This window comes from Euprymna scolopes, chromosome 14 (assembly GCF_053919585.1).
Source record: "Euprymna scolopes isolate OS-2025 chromosome 14, ASM5391958v1, whole genome shotgun sequence".
Taxonomy (NCBI): Eukaryota; Metazoa; Mollusca; class Cephalopoda; order Sepiida; family Sepiolidae; genus Euprymna; species Euprymna scolopes.
Genome location: NC_136495.1, coordinates 66,374,831 through 66,393,050, shown reverse-complemented (window position 1 = coordinate 66,393,050; position 18,220 = coordinate 66,374,831). Strand labels below are relative to the sequence as shown.

Sequence of the window (18,220 nt, the reverse complement as noted above, 5' to 3'; positions counted from 1 at the left end):
GTTTATTCAAAACGTAAAAATTGAATAGAAATGCTTGATTAGTTTATTCAAAACGTGAAAGTTGAATAGAAATGCTTGATTGGTTTATTCAAAATGTGAAAGTTGAATAGAAATGCTTGATTGGTTTATTCAAAATGTGAAAGTTGAATAGAAATGCTTGATTGGTTTATTCAAAATGTAAAAATTGAATAGAAATGCTTGATTAGTTTATTCAAAACGTAAAAATTGAATAGAAATGCTTGATTAGTTTATTCAAAACGTAAAAATTGAATAGAAATGCTTGATTAGTTTATTCAAAACGTAAAAATTGAATAGAAATGCTTGATTAGTTTATTCAAAACGTAAAAATTGAATAGAAATGCTTGATTAGTTTATTCAAAACGTAAAAATTGAATAGAAATGCTTGATTATGTTATTCAAAACGTAAAAATTGAATAGAAATGCTTGATTAGTTTATTCAAAATGTGAAAATTGAATAGAAATGCTTGATTGGTTTATTCAAATGTGAAAGTTGAATAGAAATGCTTGATTATGTTATTCAAAATGTGAAAGTTGAATAGAAATGCTTGATTGGTTTATTCAAATGTGAAAGTTGAATAGAAATGCTGAATTAGTTTATTCAAAACGTAAAAATTGAATAGAAATGTTTGATTGGTTTATTCAAAACGTAAAAATTGAATAGAAATGCTTGATTAGTTTATTCAAAACGTGAAAGTTGAATAGAAATGCTTGATTGGTTTATTCAAAATGTGAAAGTTGAATAGAAATGCTTGATTGGTTTATTCAAAATGTGAAAGTTGAATAGAAATGCTTGATTGGTTTATTCAAAATGTAAAAATTGAATAGAAATGCTTGATTAGTTTATTCAAAACGTAAAAATTGAATAGAAATGCTTGATTAGTTTATTCAAAACGTGAAAGTTGAATAGAAATGCTTGATTATGTTATTCAAAATGTGAAAATTGAATAGAAATGCTTGATTAGTTTATTCAAAATGTGAAAGTTGAATAGAAATGCTTGATTGGTTTATTCAAAATGTGAAAGTTGAATAGAAATGCTTGATTGGTTTATTCAAAATGTGAAAGTTGAATAGAAATGCTTGATTGGTTTATTCAAAATGTGAAAGTTGAATAGAAATGCTTGATTGGTTTATTCAAAATGTGAAAGTTGAATAGAAATGCTTGATTGGTTTATTCAAAATGTAAAAATTGAATAGAAATGCTTGATTAGTTTATTCAAAACGTAAAAATTGAATAGAAATGCTTGATTAGTTTATTCAAAACGTGAAAGTTGAATAGAAATGCTTGATTGGTTTATTCAAAATGTGAAAGTTGAATAGAAATGCTTGATTGGTTTATTCAAAATGTGAAAGTTGAATAGAAATGCTTGATTGGTTTATTCAAAACGTAAAAATTGAATAGAAATGCTGAATTAGTTTATTCAAAACGTAAAAATTGAATAGAAATGCTTGATTAGTTTATTCAAAACGTAAAAATTGAATAGAAATGCTGAATTAGTTTATTCAAAACGTAAAAATTGAATAGAAATGCTTGATTAGTTTATTCAAAATGTGAAAGTTGAATAGAAATGCTTGATTATGTTATTCAAAATGTGAAAATTGAATAGAAATGCTTGATTGGTTTATTCAAAACGTAAAAATTGAATAGAAATGCTTGATTAGTTTATTCAAAACGTAAAAATTGAATAGAAATGCTTGATTAGTTTATTCAAAACGTAAAAATTGAATAGAAATGCTTGATTAGTTTATTCAAAATGTGAAAGTTGAATAGAAATGCTTGATTATGTTATTCAAAATGTGAAAATTGAATAGAAATGCTTGATTAGTTTATTCAAAATGTGAAAATTGAATAGAAATGCTTGATTATGTTATTCAAAATGTGAAAATTGAATAGAAATGCTTGATTAGTTTATTCAAAACGTAAAAATTGAATAGAAATGCTTGATTAGTTTATTCAAAATGTGAAAATTGAATAGAAATGCTTGATTGGTTTATTCAAAACGTAAAAATTGAATAGAAATGCTTGATTAGTTTATTCAAAACGTAAAAATTGAATAGAAATGCTTGATTAGTTTATTCAAAATGTGAAAATTGAATAGAAATGCTTGATTATGTTATTCAAAATGTGAAAATTGAATAGAAATGCTTGATTAGTTTATTCAAAACGTAAAAATTGAATAGAAATGCTTGATTAGTTTATTCAAAATGTGAAAATTGAATAGAAATGCTTGATTATGTTATTCAAAACGTAAAAATTGAATAGAAATGCTTGATTAGTTTATTCAAAACGTAAAAATTGAATAGAAATGCTTGATTAGTTTATTCAAAATGTGAAAGTTGAATAGAAATGCTTGATTATGTTATTCAAAATGTGAAAATTGAATAGAAATGCTTGATTAGTTTATTCAAAATGTGAAAATTGAATAGAAATGCTTGATTATGTTATTCAAAATGTGAAAATTGAATAGAAATGCTTGATTAGTTTATTCAAAACGTAAAAATTGAATAGAAATGCTTGATTAGTTTATTCAAAATGTGAAAGTTGAATAGAAATGCTTGATTATGTTATTCAAAATGTGAAAATTGAATAGAAATGCTTGATTAGTTTATTCAAAACGTAAAAATTGAATAGAAATGCTTGATTATGTTATTCAAAATGTGAAAATTGAATAGAAATGCTTGATTAGTTTATTCAAAACGTAAAAATTGAATAGAAATGCTTGATTATGTTATTCAAAATGTGAAAGTTGAATAGAAATGCTTGATTAGTTTATTCAAAACGTAAAAATTGAATAGAAATGCTTGATTAGTTTATTCAAAACGTAAAAATTGAATAGAAATGCTTGATTAGTTTATTCAAAATGTGAAAGTTGAATAGAAATGCTTGATTATGTTATTCAAAATGTGAAAATTGAATAGAAATGCTTGATTAGTTTATTCAAAATGTGAAAATTGAATAGAAATGCTTGATTATGTTATTCAAAATGTGAAAATTGAATAGAAATGCTTGATTAGTTTATTCAAAACGTAAAAATTGAATAGAAATGCTTGATTAGTTTATTCAAAATGTGAAAGTTGAATAGAAATGCTTGATTATGTTATTCAAAATGTGAAAATTGAATAGAAATGCTTGATTAGTTTATTCAAAACGTAAAAATTGAATAGAAATGCTTGATTAGTTTATTCAAAATGTGAAAGTTGAATAGAAATGCTTGATTATGTTATTCAAAATGTGAAAATTGAATAGAAATGCTTGATTAGTTTATTCAAAACGTAAAAATTGAATAGAAATGCTTGATTATGTTATTCAAAACGTAAAAATTGAATAGAAATGCTTGATTATGTTATTCAAAATGTGAAAGTTGAATAGAAATGCTTGATTAGTTTATTCAAAACGTAAAAATTGAATAGAAATGCTTGATTAGTTTATTCAAAACGTAAAAATTGAATAGAAATGCTTGATTAGTTTATTCAAAATGTGAAAGTTGAATAGAAATGCTTGATTATGTTATTCAAAATGTGAAAATTGAATAGAAATGCTTGATTATGTTATTCAAAATGTGAAAATTGAATAGAAATGCTTGATTAGTTTATTCAAAATGTGAAAATTGAATAGAAATGCTTGATTATGTTATTCAAAATGTGAAAATTGAATAGAAATGCTTGATTAGTTTATTCAAAACGTAAAAATTGAATAGAAATGCTTGATTAGTTTATTCAAAATGTGAAAATTGAATAGAAATGCTTGATTATGTTATTCAAAATGTGAAAATTGAATAGAAATGCTTGATTAGTTTATTCAAAACGTAAAAATTGAATAGAAATGCTTGATTAGTTTATTCAAAATGTGAAAGTTGAATAGAAATGCTTGATTATGTTATTCAAAATGTGAAAATTGAATAGAAATGCTTGATTAGTTTATTCAAAATGTGAAAGTTGAATAGAAATGCTTGATTATGTTATTCAAAACGTAAAAATTGAATAGAAATGCTTGATTAGTTTATTCAAAACGTAAAAATTGAATAGAAATGCTTGATTAGTTTATTCAAAATGTGAAAGTTGAATAGAAATGCTTGATTATGTTATTCAAAATGTGAAAATTGAATAGAAATGCTTGATTATGTTATTCAAAATGTGAAAATTGAATAGAAATGCTTGATTAGTTTATTCAAAATGTGAAAATTGAATAGAAATGCTTGATTATGTTATTCAAAATGTGAAAATTGAATAGAAATGCTTGATTAGTTTATTCAAAACGTAAAAATTGAATAGAAATGCTTGATTAGTTTATTCAAAATGTGAAAATTGAATAGAAATGCTTGATTATGTTATTCAAAATGTGAAAATTGAATAGAAATGCTTGATTAGTTTATTCAAAACGTAAAAATTGAATAGAAATGCTTGATTAGTTTATTCAAAATGTGAAAGTTGAATAGAAATGCTTGATTATGTTATTCAAAATGTGAAAATTGAATAGAAATGCTTGATTAGTTTATTCAAAACGTAAAAATTGAATAGAAATGCTTGATTAGTTTATTCAAAACGTAAAAATTGAATAGAAATGCTTGATTAGTTTATTCAAAATGTAAAAATTGAATAGAAATGCTTGATTATGTTATTCAAAATGTGAAAATTGAATAGAAATGCTTGATTAGTTTATTCAAAACGTAAAAATTGAATAGAAATGCTTGATTAGTTTATTCAAAACGTAAAAATTGAATAGAAATGCTTGATTAGTTTATTCAAAACGTAAAAATTGAATAGAAATGCTTGATTAGTTTATTCAAAATGTGAAAGTTGAATAGAAATGCTTGATTATGTTATTCAAAATGTGAAAATTGAATAGAAATGCTTGATTAGTTTATTCAAAACGTAAAAATTGAATAGAAATGCTTGATTAGTTTATTCAAAACGTAAAAATTGAATAGAAATGCTTGATTAGTTTATTCAAAATGTAAAAATTGAATAGAAATGCTTGATTATGTTATTCAAAATGTGAAAATTGAATAGAAATGCTTGATTAGTTTATTCAAAACGTAAAAATTGAATAGAAATGCTTGATTAGTTTATTCAAAACGTAAAAATTGAATAGAAATGCTTGATTAGTTTATTCAAAATGTAAAAATTGAATAGAAATGCTTGATTAGTTTATTCAAAATGTAAAAATTGAATAGAAATGCTTGATTATGTTATTCAAAATGTGAAAATTGAATAGAAATGCTTGATTAGTTTATTCAAAACGTAAAAATTGAATAGAAATGCTTGATTAGTTTATTCAAAATGTGAAAGTTGAATAGAAATGCTTGATTATGTTATTCAAAATGTGAAAATTGAATAGAAATGCTTGATTAGTTTATTCAAAATGTGAAAATTGAATAGAAATGCTTGATTATGTTATTCAAAATGTGAAAATTGAATAGAAATGCTTGATTAGTTTATTCAAAACGTAAAAATTGAATAGAAATGCTTGATTAGTTTATTCAAAATGTGAAAGTTGAATAGAAATGCTTGATTATGTTATTCAAAATGTGAAAATTGAATAGAAATGCTTGATTAGTTTATTCAAAACGTAAAAATTGAATAGAAATGCTTGATTAGTTTATTCAAAATGTGAAAGTTGAATAGAAATGCTTGATTATGTTATTCAAAATGTGAAAATTGAATAGAAATGCTGAATTAGTTTATTCAAAACGTAAAAATTGAATAGAAATGCTTGATTAGTTTATTCAAAACGTAAAAATTGAATAGAAATGCTTGATTAGTTTATTCAAAATGTGAAAGTTGAATAGAAATGCTTGATTATGTTATTCAAAATGTGAAAATTGAATAGAAATGCTTGATTAGTTTATTCAAAACGTAAAAATTGAATAGAAATGCTTGATTAGTTTATTCAAAACGTAAAAATTGAATAGAAATGCTTGATTAGTTTATTCAAAATGTGAAAGTTGAATAGAAATGCTTGATTATGTTATTCAAAATGTGAAAATTGAATAGAAATGCTTGATTAGTTTATTCAAAACGTAAAAATTGAATAGAAATGCTTGTATTAGTTTATTCAAAACGTAAAAATTGAATAGAAATGCTTGATTAGTTTATTCAAAACGTAAAAATTGAATAGAAATGCTTGATTAGTTTATTCAAAATGTGAAAGTTGAATAGAAATGCTTGATTATGTTATTCAAAATGTGAAAATTGAATAGAAATGCTTGATTAGTTTATTCAAAACGTAAAAATTGAATAGAAATGCTTGATTAGTTTATTCAAAATGTGAAAATTGAATAGAAATGCTTGATTATGTTATTCAAAATGTGAAAATTGAATAGAAATGCTTGATTAGTTTATTCAAAACGTAAAAATTGAATAGAAATGCTTGATTAGTTTATTCAAAATGTGAAAGTTGAATAGAAATGCTTGATTAGTTTATTCAAAATGTGAAAATTGAATAGAAATGCTTGATTAGTTTATTCAAAACGTAAAAATTGAATAGAAATGCTTGATTAGTTTATTCAAAATGTGAAAATTGAATAGAAATGCTTGATTAGTTTATTCAAAATGTGAAAGTTGAATAGAAATGCTTGATTATGTTATTCAAAATGTGAAAATTGAATAGAAATGCTTGATTAGTTTATTCAAAACGTAAAAATTGAATAGAAATGCTTGATTAGTTTATTCAAAACGTAAAAATTGAATAGAAATGCTTGATTAGTTTATTCAAAACGTAAAAATTGAATAGAAATGCTTGATTAGTTTATTCAAAATGTGAAAGTTGAATAGAAATGCTTGATTATGTTATTCAAAATGTGAAAATTGAATAGAAATGCTTGATTATGTTATTCAAAATGTGAAAATTGAATAGAAATGCTTGATTATGTTATTCAAAATGTGAAAATTGAATAGAAATGCTTGATTAGTTTATTCAAAATGTGAAAGTTGAATAGAAATGCTTGATTATGTTATTCAAAATGTGAAAATTGAATAGAAATGCTTGATTATGTTATTCAAAATGTGAAAATTGAATAGAAATGCTTGATTAGTTTATTCAAAATGTGAAAGTTGAATAGAAATGCTTGATTATGTTATTCAAAATGTGAAAATTGAATAGAAATGCTTGATTATGTTATTCAAAATGTGAAAATTGAATAGAAATGCTTGATTATGTTATTCAAAATGTGAAAATTGAATAGAAATGCTTGATTAGTTTATTCAAAATGTGAAAATTGAATAGAAATGCTTGATTATGTTATTCAAAATGTGAAAATTGAATAGAAATGCTTGATTATGTTATTCAAAATGTGAAAATTGAATAGAAATGCTTGATTAGTTTATTCAAAATGTGAAAATTGAATAGAAATGCTTGATTATGTTATTCAAAATGTGAAAATTGAATAGAAATGCTTGATTAGTTTATTCAAAACGTAAAAATTGAATAGAAATGCTTGATTAGTTTATTCAAAATGTGAAAGTTGAATAGAAATGCTTGATTATGTTATTCAAAATGTGAAAATTGAATAGAAATGCTTGATTAGTTTATTCAAAACGTAAAAATTGAATAGAAATGCTTGATTAGTTTATTCAAAATGTGAAAGTTGAATAGAAATGCTTGATTATGTTATTCAAAATGTGAAAATTGAATAGAAATGCTGAATTAGTTTATTCAAAACGTAAAAATTGAATAGAAATGCTTGATTAGTTTATTCAAAACGTAAAAATTGAATAGAAATGCTTGATTAGTTTATTCAAAATGTGAAAGTTGAATAGAAATGCTTGATTATGTTATTCAAAATGTGAAAATTGAATAGAAATGCTGAATTAGTTTATTCAAAACGTAAAAATTGAATAGAAATGCTTGATTAGTTTATTCAAAACGTAAAAATTGAATAGAAATGCTTGATTAGTTTATTCAAAATGTGAAAGTTGAATAGAAATGCTTGATTATGTTATTCAAAATGTGAAAATTGAATAGAAATGCTTGATTAGTTTATTCAAAACGTAAAAATTGAATAGAAATGCTTGATTAGTTTATTCAAAATGTGAAAGTTGAATAGAAATGCTTGATTATGTTATTCAAAATGTGAAAATTGAATAGAAATGCTGAATTAGTTTATTCAAAACGTAAAAATTGAATAGAAATGCTTGATTAGTTTATTCAAAACGTAAAAATTGAATAGAAATGCTTGATTAGTTTATTCAAAATGTGAAAATTGAATAGAAATGCTTGATTATGTTATTCAAAATGTGAAAATTGAATAGAAATGCTTGATTAGTTTATTCAAAACGTAAAAATTGAATAGAAATGCTTGATTAGTTTATTCAAAATGTGAAAGTTGAATAGAAATGCTTGATTATGTTATTCAAAATGTGAAAATTGAATAGAAATGCTTGATTAGTTTATTCAAAACGTAAAAATTGAATAGAAATGCTTGATTAGTTTATTCAAAATGTGAAAGTTGAATAGAAATGCTTGATTATGTTATTCAAAATGTGAAAATTGAATAGAAATGCTGAATTAGTTTATTCAAAACGTAAAAATTGAATAGAAATGCTTGATTAGTTTATTCAAAACGTAAAAATTGAATAGAAATGCTTGATTAGTTTATTCAAAATGTGAAAGTTGAATAGAAATGCTTGATTATGTTATTCAAAATGTGAAAATTGAATAGAAATGCTTGATTAGTTTATTCAAAACGTAAAAATTGAATAGAAATGCTTGATTAGTTTATTCAAAACGTAAAAATTGAATAGAAATGCTTGATTAGTTTATTCAAAATGTGAAAGTTGAATAGAAATGCTTGATTAGTTTATTCAAAATGTGAAAATTGAATAGAAATGCTTGATTAGTTTATTCAAAACGTAAAAATTGAATAGAAATGCTTGATTAGTTTATTCAAAACGTAAAAATTGAATAGAAATGCTTGATTAGTTTATTCAAAACGTAAAAATTGAATAGAAATGCTTGATTAGTTTATTCAAAATGTGAAAGTTGAATAGAAATGCTTGATTATGTTATTCAAAATGTGAAAATTGAATAGAAATGCTTGATTAGTTTATTCAAAACGTAAAAATTGAATAGAAATGCTTGATTAGTTTATTCAAAACGTAAAAATTGAATAGAAATGCTTGATTAGTTTATTCAAAACGTAAAAATTGAATAGAAATGCTTGATTAGTTTATTCAAAATGTGAAAGTTGAATAGAAATGCTTGATTATGTTATTCAAAATGTGAAAATTGAATAGAAATGCTTGATTAGTTTATTCAAAACGTAAAAATTGAATAGAAATGCTTGATTAGTTTATTCAAAATGTGAAAGTTGAATAGAAATGCTTGATTATGTTATTCAAAATGTGAAAATTGAATAGAAATGCTTGATTAGTTTATTCAAAACGTAAAAATTGAATAGAAATGCTTGATTAGTTTATTCAAAACGTAAAAATTGAATAGAAATGCTTGATTAGTTTATTCAAAACGTAAAAATTGAATAGAAATGCTTGATTAGTTTATTCAAAACGTAAAAATTGAATAGAAATGCTTGATTAGTTTATTCAAAATGTGAAAGTTGAATAGAAATGCTTGATTATGTTATTCAAAATGTGAAAATTGAATAGAAATGCTTGATTAGTTTATTCAAAACGTAAAAATTGAATAGAAATGCTTGATTAGTTTATTCAAAATGTGAAAGTTGAATAGAAATGCTTGATTATGTTATTCAAAATGTGAAAATTGAATAGAAATGCTTGATTAGTTTATTCAAAACGTAAAAATTGAATAGAAATGCTTGATTAGTTTATTCAAAATGTGAAAGTTGAATAGAAATGCTTGATTATGTTATTCAAAATGTGAAAATTGAATAGAAATGTTTGATTGGTTTATTCAAAATGTGAAAATTGAATAGAAATGCTGAATTAGTTTATTCAAAACGTGAAAGTTGAATAGAAATGCTTGATTGGTTTATTCAAAATGTGAAAATTGAATAGAAATGCTTGATTGGTTTATTCAAAATGTGAAAGTTGAATAGAAATGCTTGATTGGTTTATTCAAAACGTAAAAATTGAATAGAAATGCTTGATTAGTTTATTCAAAACGTAAAAATTGAATAGAAATGCTTGATTATGTTATTCAAAATGTGAAAGTTGAATAGAAATGCTTGATTGGTTTAACATCAATCAATCTTTACAATTCAAAACTTATAGAAAATTATTTAATTGAAAACTTTTCATTGATGTTTTTTTTTTGCTTTATATTCATTGATTTTACTTTTCAATCTTTAGATTGAGTGGTTTGTCACCATTTGCCGGTGAGGACGACTTGGAGACTCTTCAAAATGTGAAAAGATGTGACTGGGACTTTGATGAAGAAGCATTTAAGAGTGTTTCTCAAGAGGCTAGAGACTTTATTAAGAAATTACTTCTCAGAAATCCATCGTACGTATTTTGTTTTTCTTCCTTTTTTTTATTCACTTCTTTTTCTTTCATTTTTTTTATTCATTACGCTCTCTTTGTTACATGATAAGGGCTGTCCCCTTTTCATCTAAGTATAAAAATAAAGAGATTAGTTAAAATGAAAATGAAATAGCAATAGACGAAATTCGAACCTCGTAATTTAGGTTTAGAAATAGATTACGTGTGAGAATTTAAAAATGTAAAACAAACGATTATTTAGAATAGAGATAAAATATTTCAAGAAAAGAATGTGAACTGTCAAGTTTGTTATGAAATTTTTAATTGAAAGAATGTAGCTATAAGATAATGTTTTTAACATATTGGAAAAATAGGTTACTGAGTATAGGTTAAAATTCCTTTTGTAGAAAAAGGAAAAGTTTTGGACACGCATGTCCAGAACACGTGAAAGAAGGCACATGTTTTAACATGTGTATGACGTCACGGAAAATAGAAAGTTCTAGTTATAGAGAAAAAAACTTGAGAGTAAAAGAAGACGGTCAGAGAGAGACAGTCAGTGAGAAACTCAGAGAGAGTCTGGAGTTTGGGATCCGAACGTCTAGGAAGCAAGACGTCACTTTGAAACTAAAATGTGAAGCTTTGAATTCTTGATGAGGAAACCACGGCCGGTCGTGTGAAGAATAAACTCATCTGTGTTTTTATAAAACGTCGTCTTGTCTTATGATTCTTACAAAAAGGTAAAGTGAAAATTGTATTATATATTTGTGTTATAAAATGTCATTACATACACGTCTCGACATCTCATGTCTACACAATGTCTGAACACACAGAGCTTCCCCTTCTTCTTCTTCCATAAACACAAGGAATGAACATTTAAAATATAAGAATCGTAATAACTTAAAGAATCTCTCTAAGTCTCTTACAACAATATCCCTCTCTAGAACTCTCTCTCTCTCTAAGATACAACATCTCTTTATCTCTAAGACTCTTTTAATGAAAACCATAGATATAACATCTTCACATCTTAGATGCCATTATAATTCATCGTTTTAATAGGAAAACACTAAATTAGAGAATTACGATTTCAAAGAAGATTTTAAATTATTACGTTGATATATGTAATTATTATTTTTTTTTACAAGGAGGTCACCACTTATCAAGGCCCGGACCACTCAAGGATAAGGGTTATTGCATGTACAGTACATTGTACGCTAGTGTTGAGATTTCATAAAGTGTCTACTTAAGAGGGCGGTTCATCAGGAATTTGTTTACGTTGGATTTGAAGACATCCAAGTTGTAGTCAGGTGGGAAACAGGCAGACGGAACAGAGTTTCACTGGCGTGCTGTTCTAAGAAAGAAGCTGTGTTCATGGAATCTACGTTTTGATTTCGGCACAGATAGAGAGTGGGGAAAATTTTTGACAGTGGCTTCAGCTAGACGGGTGTTTTTTGTAAAAGATTGGCGAGGGGGGACCAGAGATTGGAGCTCAGACGAGCACTTGCCATGGAAATAACGGTAAAACAAAGACAGGCTCGCAACGTCTCTTCTGTGGGAGAGCGGTTGCAGGGAAGAGAAAAGGGCATCCCCCACTAAGCCACGAAGTATATTTTGTACTCTGTCAAGGCAGGATAGGCTATTTTTAGCAGCTCCTGCCCAGATATGGCAGCAGTATTCCATAAAGAGATATAATGTAGTATGCATACATTTTCATTATTTATTTCAATAGTGCTCAATACATGAGAAGTGTTATGTGGAAATTTATGAAAATATATTTATGGCAATTAAACAACACAAAGGCGTGTACATTTTATCCACACTGGGAATCGTCAGAAGAAATGATATCAAATTAAAGTTTAGTTTCAGATTAAATCAATAATCTAGTTCAATATAAAATTATATGACAGTATCCATATATATTAACTGCATTTTTTCATTTTACTTCAGTGCTAAGTCTCAGAAATCAAAGGGCCTTACTGTGTGGCACATTACTTGAGACACATAGATATTTAAGTGTTCAGTTGAAATTCTTCTTTACCTCTTAAACGTTCAGTAAGGATAGAGGTAAAGACTTTTAATTTTTTAGCCTCAACCAACCAGTTAACATTGTTATAGTATATTTTTCTTGTGATCTCTTGGTCTTAACGTATTTCAGGCTAAAACTTCATCTACTCTGGTGGAGTTACTTGAGATGATATCACTAGGAAAAGGTACATCATTTAACTCCAATGCTCTGAACTAATGAAAACGAGAGATAAATAGCTCAAGCAAGATAAATTTCTGAATCTAACACAAACGGGAATTTATTTTTTCTATATTAGAAGTTAGAACTTTATTTAAAGCAAAAATAAACAAATAAATAAATAAATAAATAAAAAACTAAAATTAACATATCATACGCGCGCATGTGCGTGGAATATGAAAGATGAATTCTATCTTCTATAAATAGACACAAGCACGCACAATATCCGAGCAATGGAACTATCTCTCACACGCACAATACCCGAGCAATGGAGCTATCCCTCACACTTCCACCTAAAATATGGTCACTCCTGCTGGAACACAAGGTGTCAAAAACAAGGCGATACGTGTTAATTTTCTGAAACTCATTTTAATCATAACACATGCTAACTCTTATTTTTTTTCTTGTGTTTGTTTATTTTTATTTTTTTTGTTGTTCTATTTTTTATTTATATATGTATTTATTGTCTTTGTTTTTTGGTTGTCTCGCGAACTTTCTCGTTCTTAAGTTTAAAATCGCCCCCCCCCTCAACCGAGCAAAAGACCGTCACTTTTCTCTATTTCAGCATATAACCGTGCTGACGATATTTTATTTGGACTTAGACTATTATTTATTTAGACTTTGTTATTTTGAATATTTGGTCATGGTTTACTTACATAGTTAAGCGTCATTGTGTCACGTTGTTCTGTATAACTCTTGCATGGAAAGACTGAAAACAACTGAAGGATGAAATCTAGTAGTTAATTCAAGCTCTTCAGTAGATAATATGGAGAGCTCAGTGCCCTTAAAGTAAAGAGAACGCAACACATACCAGATAATCTAGTATGAGCCTTATACCCATTAAAAATTGAAAAAAGTCATTCAACCAGAACAAAACTTCCCTATTAGTAAGACCTTACGGTAATCATTGCTCTTGGTGATATAAATTATTTTAAAGGAAATACAGTTCGGAAATTAGTCAAAAACAATTTCTTTTGGTTTACCTATTAATTTGTGATTTATTTTGTTAAAAAAATATAACAATGTTTAACATGAGATATATGCATTTTAAGTTGACGTAAATATCATTTATGAACAAGGTAGCCATTTGTTTAGTTACTTGTTTACTTTATGAAGTTTGCTTCATGTGGTTAAACAAAATGTTTACTTTGCTCAGAACTAATATCTACAACAACTCAATATGATTATATCTCATAGAATATATTCATATTTTTATGCAGATTAGTAAGAATTAAGTAGGTAAATCAAAACGAAATGGTTTCCCAACTGTATTTTCTTCAAAATAATTTATGCCTACATTGCTAGTAGTAATGGTTACCAACGTTTCATTTCAACCCCTCTCAGATAAAATCATTTCTAAACCGTAAAGAAAAAGTTAAAAAAAAAACAAACAAAAAAACAAATATCAAATCGGATAACCCATCCCAGATCTACCATGTCAACTGAAATATAGTAGTGAAATAAAAGAAATAATTCTAAAAATATTAGTTAGTTTTTATTCATCATATATAAAAATGAATTTTATGAATCAAATAAGATCTTATCCATTATTTTATCTTAATCAAAAATTTCATCTTGTCTTTTCTAGAAAGAGGTTAACTGTTCATGAAGCAATTGATCATGCTTGGCTGAAGGTAGGTGGTTTCAATTTCTTCTAGTAAACAATGAGACAAAACTAAGATTCAATCATGAAATTAAAATTAATCACTCTAATATCTATAAAATATTTACGTAATTCAAATACATAGTTTACAATTTATAGACAAGAACTATAACATTTTCTTTAATTGTCAAGTTCTTTTATTTGTGATTGAATTGTTGAGCACCTGGGAACCAGCAACTCCAGCTGCTTTCGGTAGGTCTTCATCGAGTTAAGATTTCCATCAACTTTTCGCACTTCCAAAATTGGAGAGTTCCTCTGTGTCACCTGTGAACTTTGTTAACTGCTTTTTTTATCCAGTAGTGTGGGTAGATGTTAGCTGTTAGACGTGTAGCATTGATAGATAGTGTTGTACCAGCTATAATCCCATACTAACTATGTTCAGTGTTGTGATTATCTTTAAACATAGTATAATAACTGCTTCATTATATACTTCTGGCATGTTCTTCATTGTTTGACTAAGAGAAAACATGAAAATACATACAAATCGATCTCATTTCATATTTGATGCTTAAAGAGTAATGTTAGTTCTGAGGCTGTGTTCTTTCAATCTATATACGGCTGAAATCTAATTATCTTGAAGAATTCCCCCATATTAAAAAAAAAAACAAAACAGGCACGTCCATCATATAGACTTTTCTTTATTTTTGTTTTTTGATATATGGGGGAAATCTGAACAAGAACTGATCTAGCTAATGTTTATTTCTATACAAATAAAGGTTTCTATATATAAAATGTGGCAGTAGGCCAAAATGATATTAGTTATCACTTGGGCTATGACAACAGAATAGTCTTATCATTTTTTTGACTCTCGAGTATATATCTGACACAGTTAATCAACAGAGAACCACCTCACTCTATATAAAAGCATATAAGATATAAACGCATATACACTCGAGTCAAAACAATGAAAAGAATATCCTGTTGTCCTAGCTCTAATTATCACTTAGATTTTTTTAAAATACAATAGTTGACGAATATTAAGTACATTATCATCAGCATATTCTGGGCAGGTTATGTAAACCGCTGTAAGGTGTCAATGGATGGCCAATATATAAAACGCTGGCAAACAGTTAAAAATTAAGGAAAAGAATATATAATTATAATCAAAAACACTCATCGCATGGTAATTTTAATAATAAAAAAAATTGTACTTGAGAAGTTTATGGACCATGATGAAGAAATGGCGTTATTATTTGAAAGCCATTCCTAACGTTGGGAGGGAGGGGCTTTTTGACTATTCTGTACTTTCAGCTAACATCTTAGATGCCATTATAATTCATCGTTTTAATAGGAAAACACTAAATTAGAGAATTAGGATTTCAAAGAAGATTTTTAAATTATTACGTTGATATATGTAATTATTGTTTTGTGTATACACATATAATATTATAAAGAGATATAATGTAGTATGCATACATTTTCATTATTTACTTCAATAGTGCTCAATACATGAGAAGAGTTATGTGGAAATTTATGAAAATATATTTATGGCAATTAAACAACACAAAGGCGTGTACATTTTATCCCCCTCGGGAATCGTCAGAAGAAATGATATCAAATTAAAGTTTAGTTTCAGATTAAATTAATAATCTAGTTCAATATAAAATTATTTTACAGTATCCATATATATTAATTGCATAAACGAAAGACACCATAAAAAAATAACCAAAAATCTACAGTGAAAAAAAAATAAATAGATAAACAAAAGATACCGTTTACCAATTGTCAGCTACTGCGATTTCATTCACTAAGCATTTTAAAAGTTTCCGACGGTTTATACCACCTGCTCAGAATATTCCAACGATAAGCTGTCTACATTCTGCATAAGTACTTAAATTCATGCATCATGGAAGATTTTAATAATTTTAAACAATTAATAATTGGAATTTTTTAATGGTTAAACATATTTCACATGAGTAAATTTAAAGTGATGATAAACCTATGAAATATTTTTACTTTATTCAATGATATCAACAAGTGAATGTATTGGAAAGTAACAAATTCATGTTATGACTTGATATTAACATAGAAAAATGTAAAATATATGTTTTACATGGTATAAAAGCGTCCACATAAAACTGAGAAACTCTTGTTCATCTACCATTTTAATAGGTTCATAATTTTAACCAGATCGTACGAAAATATCAAAATACGTATATTAGTTTGTGAAACGTTGCAGACAGTAAAATAATTATATTTAATTGTAATGTTATCATCTCAAGATGAGTTTATCTCTTGAGTTGCTTAGGTTAGTTAATCCGCTTACTAATAATCTTGAAAGTTAACAAAGCCTGAGAACTGATGTTATCCATTCATCATCTTCATTGTCATCTAAATGCAACTAATTCCATTAGCTTTTTTCTCATTAATAATGTTATTATTATTATTGTGTTGCATGATGACAGACCAATGCATACTGTTACCAGAATTCTTAAGTATTTTAAATCATATGGGGAAGTCATCACGTGATCACGACTTCTTATTCATTTTATCAAATAAGGATATTATTTAAAATATGTAAAAAGCAAAAAACAACAACAAAAAAACATAATCACAACAATAAAAAAATAATTCATTTTATTATTTCCATTTGCATCTTTATTCATATGAATGCATGTCTGTGGAAAATGAGTGGAATTTAAATATGCTTCCACCTTTTATTAAGAAAACATTAGAATTAGATGTTAGTTAATAGAATCGTTATTTAATAAAATAAAGCTACTTCTTGAATATTGTTTCTGTAAAAAAAAATAGCAATACGACAGCGATACAACATAAGAGAATTAGTATTTTAGCAATTTGTTTTTTTTATGAGAAAATCTCAACTAGTTTATTTCTATCATATTCTATATAATAGAATAATATTGTATTCGTTTATAAAAGTTAAATATTTTCACCTTGTTTTATTTAATAAATAAGGACTGACAATATATTTACGTCATTTAAAATATTTCAGTCAAATATTTTGTTTATGGAGAAGTGGATTTATGGGTTTATAAAAAATATTTGTGATGTGATAAAAAGAGTTACCTCCTCTTGACCAAGTCAGAGATTTCAGACTGTTTATAATATTATATTACTTATGTGCAGATAATCTTGAACTCGACTGTTTCGAGTAAGTAGATGTGTACAGTTAATCAAAGGAAAGGCTCGATTTACAATGAAGTAGGTTTGCTTGAATCTCTAAAATATTATTTGAACAGTGTGCGATCAGACCATTATTATTGCTTGTACTTCCTTTTGCCTTTAAATTCTTAATTTGCATTTATTTGTTTCAAATTTGTATATTGCAAATTCCTCATCATTAGCTGGGTAAATTTCATAATTATCTAGTTCACCTTATTCACTCGTTACCGTAGGGCCCCAATCTGCTATATGATTAGGATAACTAAAATAAATTTTCTTCAAACCCAATCCCAGAACAAAAGTATATTTTAGTATGTATTTCGTGACATTAAAGTACGTAGTAAGAAAGTACAGAGAGCATTGTGTATTCTCTACACCACTTATAGTTAATAAACCTTTTTAGACCTTTGTCTTTTAAATATGACAAATACAATTCTAGTAAAAGTCATATACACACTGGTTCTCATTAGATCACTGAAGTTAAGGGGCGTTGAGCCTGGCCAGTAGCAGATGAGAGATAATTTGGGAATACCAGATGTGTGTATCTATTCAGATACATGGATACATATAATACCACAGGAAGACGAACGCACCTGCCTAACACTGTTCCAGATTAATCTTAGACCATGAGTAACACCTGTTAATCCTTCTTCTGTATTCTGGAGGGTACCATACAGGTGTAAATTGATTTGCTAAGTCGTGATGAAGGCAATACATCTAGGTAAATAGAGCCTGTTAGACCAAACTTCTAATAAGGGTATCATAAACATGAGCATGCT

At 26.3% G+C, this 18,220-nt stretch overlaps 1 protein-coding gene across 9 annotated transcripts in view; it reads left to right on the top strand.

Moving 5' to 3' along the window:
- LOC145293050 (twitchin-like) overlaps positions 1-18,220 on the top strand; it is a 359,249-nt gene that overhangs the window by 218,992 nt on the left and 122,037 nt on the right. For all 9 annotated transcript variants that reach the window (XM_080139370.1, XM_080139366.1, XM_080139369.1 and 6 more), the window contains 2 exons: positions 10,285-10,437; positions 14,241-14,286. In XM_080139370.1, the coding sequence (XP_079995496.1) occupies positions 10,285-10,437; positions 14,241-14,286 (199 nt within the window). The remainder of the gene's footprint in view (positions 1-10,284; positions 10,438-14,240; positions 14,287-18,220) is intronic.